This window comes from Pterocles gutturalis, unplaced genomic scaffold (genome assembly GCF_000699245.1).
Source record: "Pterocles gutturalis isolate BGI_N339 unplaced genomic scaffold, ASM69924v1 scaffold38436, whole genome shotgun sequence".
Taxonomy (NCBI): domain Eukaryota; kingdom Metazoa; phylum Chordata; class Aves; order Pterocliformes; family Pteroclidae; genus Pterocles; species Pterocles gutturalis.
The window spans coordinates 22,232-27,391 of NW_010104330.1; the positions used below are offsets into that span (position 1 = coordinate 22,232).

Below are 5,160 nucleotides of genomic sequence, written 5' to 3' on the forward strand. Positions count from 1 at the left end.
AATGGTTGTCTGAATAACCACAGTATTTAAAAAAAAATAAAAGTGACCGTATTGCTCATATAGTTTAATTGATATGCCATCAGATGTGATTTGATCTTTACAAAAACATGCAGAGAACAAATAAAATTATTTTACAACAAATGTTTTTCCTGGAGGGTCAAGGATTTGGTCTGTCGGGGTGCTTTTGTGTTAAGGTTGTTTGAAGATGGCCATCTTCTGGTTCACTTAGAAATACTCAGCAAGTGATACAACTTGAAAAATGCAGCAACCTTACTGCCTCTTAAATACACTGTTTTTCCCTAAAGGCACGGCATAAAAGGAGAAGTAAGGTCAGTGCAGGACAGGAAGGAGGGGAGTGTGATTTTTTGAGGAACTATTATCTAGGTAAAACAGAGGGCAGATTCTAGGAACAAGCAGTGTTCAGAGTAGAGAATTGGAGGTGAAAATGAATTGTTATGATTATTATATCCCTTTCTTCCTAGAAAAAGGCAATCCTGTGCCTTTGCCATCTTTTAAAATTAATTTTGCTTTTATTTTTGTTTGAAGCTTTTCTAATTACTGGAGTTAGATGGTTGTGTGTCAGAGCTAAATTATTTTTAATTTATTCTTCATTGGTTGTTTTTGCGTTTATCATTCTTAAAAATAATGTTTCAAATGTTAAATGCAATGATGGATAGTAGTACTCTGCCATATGGTATCTTGATTACTTGATATTTTGTTCACCTACTTTCTTCTTCTGTCTTCCACTTCATATAGCTTAGCAAAAATACCACATAAAGCTTATCTGAGAAGCAGTCTTTACATGAAGGGCAAGGATGTTCTTTGGACTTGTTAAGATAACAGATTGGAAAGGTTTCTAGAGTTGACCATGGACGGAAATATGTGCCTTGCATTTGAAGATCTGTAATTACCTCAAAAAGTCTTTATGGAGTTTTGCTTCTTATCACATTCTTCACTCTAAATTTGATTTTGCTTCCAAACGCTTGATGCAGTGGGGTTTGGTTTGTTTTTTTTTTGGTGCATGCTTTTCTAAAAATCCATGCTGTCTGTGACTCTGTAGGGATACCTGCATCATACTGGACTCATGCTGAACTACTGCTGCTGTAATCAAGAATTTACTGTTTTCCCATTAGTTTCCATGATGATGGCTATTGGTTCCTCCCACTTTTCTTTTGCTGTGAGAACAGAATCTTTCTTCAAGCTGAACTAAATGCAAAGTCCAGTGGCGTATGTACGCTTGAGTAGTAGCCTGTGTTTTCCAAGGGCAATCACAAGAGTAAAGTTTGAAGTTCTTGTTCTCTTATCCTGAGAAATCTGAGAAATGGAAAGGGCAGAATGCCAGAGGGGAAAAACTGCTGAGAGCAAGAAGAGCTCTTATCCAGTAGTGACTGCTGCTGCACGACTAATGGAAGAAGAGCTGATATCCATCAGTACAGATGAGTTAATCTAGCTGAACTCTTAACAGAAGAGGCCACCTGCTCATTTTAAAAATATTTATAATTTATTTTGTTTAGGGATACATCAGGGCAAGGGAGATTCTGCACCATATTTCGGTCTTATTCAAGAGGTGCTCAGGTAAGCACAGTACAGCTTTCTCAGTGATGGTTGCTGGATGAATGAATGCAAAGTTAGCAAACTGCTGCGATGGCTTCTGGAGCTCACTTGTATAATGCGTGCAGGTTCTGTAATAGTCTGAACGCAACAGGAAACATCGGGAGTAACAAGAGGCAGGATTTTCTTTTGGGGAGGGGAACTCCATGAGACTGAAGTTGAATCAGAGTAAAATACAGTGATGTGTATTCTTGTCGTCTTTGGCACGTTATCTGACTTTGGTCATGTGAAAGCTCTGCTAATACTACTTTTGAAAACTGTGTGCCAAGGAACAGAAATTGATAACATAAAACTGTCAAGAGTAATGTGAAAAATACAAACATAGTCTAAAATGGGAGGAAGTGTAATGACATGTAAGGAAATGACCTAAAAAAAAAGACATACTAAAAGTCACTAAAGCTTCCAACTTTAAACTATTGCTAGAAATCATGACATGTATTGTTCTGAAGAGTTGCATCTGTTATGTTCCAGAACTGCAGAAAGCACTGAATATTCAGGCTACTGAATGTGACTAAAGATATTTATGTGCTGCGACTTGCGATGTGTGTATGATCAAAAATATTTACCAATACATTAGGCCTCGAAACTAAGTCAGGGTTTCTTCCCCTTAGCTGGTCTGTAACCTGCACAGAGAGCTGGGGCTTGGTTTCACAGGATGCTGAGGTTCTGCTCCATTGAGAAGTTGCTCAGCATCTTACACAATTACTTCAGAATTGGAGAATTTACAGATAGTATTCTCTGTGTTATGCTTCTGTTAAACTTTTTTTTTTTTTTTAACACAGGGAGTGATACTAGTGTATGATATTACAAATCGTTGGTCGTTCGATGGAATCGATCGATGGATAAAAGAAATAGATGAGGTAAGGTACAGTCCCAGAGTGTCACTGGTCTGTAACAGATGACTAAGACCGACTGGTTACGATATTTTCTGCTGATTTTACGGCATTTGCAGGCAGTGCTTACTACAGAGTTATCCAAAATGCCAAGCTTACCATTTTCTTTCTATGTTTATAATTCTAGAAAGTTGGAAACATATCAGCTGAAGTGTCTGATTTCTTTAAAGGTGTTGATGGAAAGCATATGGAGGGCAAAGATTTCAAACTGTAGTCCCACTCTTGCTGTAATTTTGCCACATCATCTGTGCAAGCCTGTCTTTTCTGAGGAGAGGATGTTTTTAGATCAGAGAATCATAGAATAATTTAAGCTGGAAGGGACCTCTGGAGATCATGTGATCCAACATGCCACTTAGTCTTTAAATCTTGAAAAAGCTTTTGTTTGTTTTAATTGAGGAAGACGAAAATGGAAGCCAAACCATTAATTTTTTTTTATTGCTTCTCTTTGCTCAGCATGCTCCTGGTGTACCAAAAATCCTGGTTGGAAATCGCCTTCACTTAGCCTTCAAGCGCCAAGTGTCTACTGAACAAGCACAAGCCTATGCTGAGAGGCTGGGCATGACTTTTTTTGAAGTCAGTCCGCTTTGTAATTTCAATATTACAGAGTCCTTTACTGAGCTAGCAAGAATAGTATTGATGAGACATGGAATGGACAGGCTCTGGAGGCCGAACAAGGGTAAGTGATGTACACTGAAAATGTGTAAATGTAGTCCTAGCTATGGTTTATGGTTCAGTAATATCAAATAATTTTTAGAAACTTTAAGCCTGATGCAAAAATATCAAAAAATAAGAATCAGGAATCCTGTACAATTTGCTTTCTAAAGAAAAAAATCTGCAGGCATAACCTGTTCCTGCCTTTGCAGGCAATAACATGTCTTTCCTAAAACTTACATGCTCGGTCATCTAAGTATTAAGACACAAATAGGAAACTGAAGCATAATGTATATGTGGGAAAGGGTGTGGGAGGAGAAATGAGAATTCATCCTGGAAGCAGAGAGGGCATGCAGAGTGCTGGGTATGCTGCTGCCGTGTGGCTACCAAAGCCATGCTATTACAATGCAAGTTTTATGTCTGTTTTTAAGTACTGAGTCTGCAAGACCTTTGTTGCCGTGCCATAGTTTCCTGTACCCCTGTGCATCTTGTTGACAAGCTCCCTCTCCCTGTTGCCTTAAGAAGCCATCTCAAATCTTTCTCCATGGCAAATGGCCTTAATGCCAGGATGATGCACGGACGCTCATACTCCCTCACATCCAGCAACATGAATAAAAGGAACAGCTTAAAGAAAGCCAAAATTATCCGTCCACCACAGAGCCCACCAAAAAACTGTACAAGAAACAGCTGCAAAATTTCTTAAACTCTCTGTGGGAAAAGGAACCTGGAGGGAATCCTCTCATGCGAAGCATTGACCACCAGGACTCCTCGCTTAACGGCTGAGCACACTCTACGTATGTCTCACACTACATAGACAAAAATAAGTCTTATTTTAGAGCTTGCTCACTACGGTAATGCTGCTTTGGAATGAATGACATGTGCAGTGCAGTTGAAAGGATGTGACATTTTGCTGTTGGATTTTCATGCTGCATTTTAGTTTCTGGTGTGCATGGTGCCATTGTTTTTACTAGTAGATGTGCTTTCATGTAGGGGATAATTAGCATTATATTCAGTTCTTAATTCCATGAAATCTGGAAAGTGACTTACTGTGTAATTGTATAGAATCCTGTCTTTTTGCAAACTATTTAAAAATGAGTCATCCGTTTCCATATTCAGGCAGAGGTTTTTAAATGCAATGTATTGTATATATTGTTATTCTACAAATAGTGTGACAAATTCTAGTAATACCACAATTGTGCATTTGGATTTTTTGTAAAGCTTCCTTGATAACTTTGAAGCACTAACTAAGCTAAAAATGTATATACAATTATTATGCACATACACAACAAGGTTTTGTCCCATTAGTGTATGTAATAGATTTGATAAAGTTTTTGGTATGTTATTTAATACTTTGGGGAATTAATTTGTGGTTTAAATACTTATTTTTCTGTAAAAAAAAATAAATTACATTTTATACCACTCTATATGAAGTTCTAGAAGGAAAATGCCAAAGACACTGTGGTGAAAGGAACATCAAGAGCTGCTTTATAACGAAAGAACACTATTTAAAAAATAAATAAATGTTTCTGGAAAAGAAATCTTATTATGCTTTCTTTAACTGGGGAAGGTTGTCTTTATCTTCCTTTAGAAGAATGTGAAGAGCAACATACCTGAACTAGAAGTGAAGTCATCCTAAAAGCATCCTGTGATACTTTTGATACATCATCTGTCTTCAGTATTGCTAACTGAAATATGGAAGAATAAGACATGTCAAGTTTCCAATTGTGAAGGAATCGTGTGACTTGTTCTCCCAAGTAATAACAATCCTTTGACGTAATGGTGTAGCTTCATCCCAGTTTCTTCTGGGTCTCCTCACTGTTGTGAGAAACCATCAAGTTCTGTGTCTGTAATATTCCTTCTGGATCAGCCTCTGTAGGTGAGTAGGGAAAATTCAAGCCAGTCAAATGCCAAAGTTATGCCAGGACGTGGAGCAGTCAATGCATCACTGCTTAAAGAAAAGTGCAATCAAGAACAAGTCTAAAGGCTAAACGGCAAAACAAGGTGC

At 37.8% G+C, this 5,160-nt stretch overlaps 1 protein-coding gene across 1 annotated transcript in view; it reads left to right on the forward strand.

Moving 5' to 3' along the window:
- The window catches only part of LOC104471629 (ras-related protein Rab-40B), a gene marked incomplete at its 5' end in the record, with an annotated part of 5,174 nt that extends 470 nt beyond the window's left edge, over positions 1 to 4,704 (forward strand). The window contains 4 exons of the mRNA XM_010087026.1: positions 1,515 to 1,575; positions 2,394 to 2,471; positions 2,958 to 3,180; positions 3,587 to 4,704. Coding sequence (XP_010085328.1) covers positions 1,515 to 1,575; positions 2,394 to 2,471; positions 2,958 to 3,180; positions 3,587 to 3,858 — 634 coding nt within the window. The remainder of the gene's footprint in view (positions 1 to 1,514; positions 1,576 to 2,393; positions 2,472 to 2,957; positions 3,181 to 3,586) is intronic.
- Positions 4,705 to 5,160: the final 456 nt, after the last annotated feature.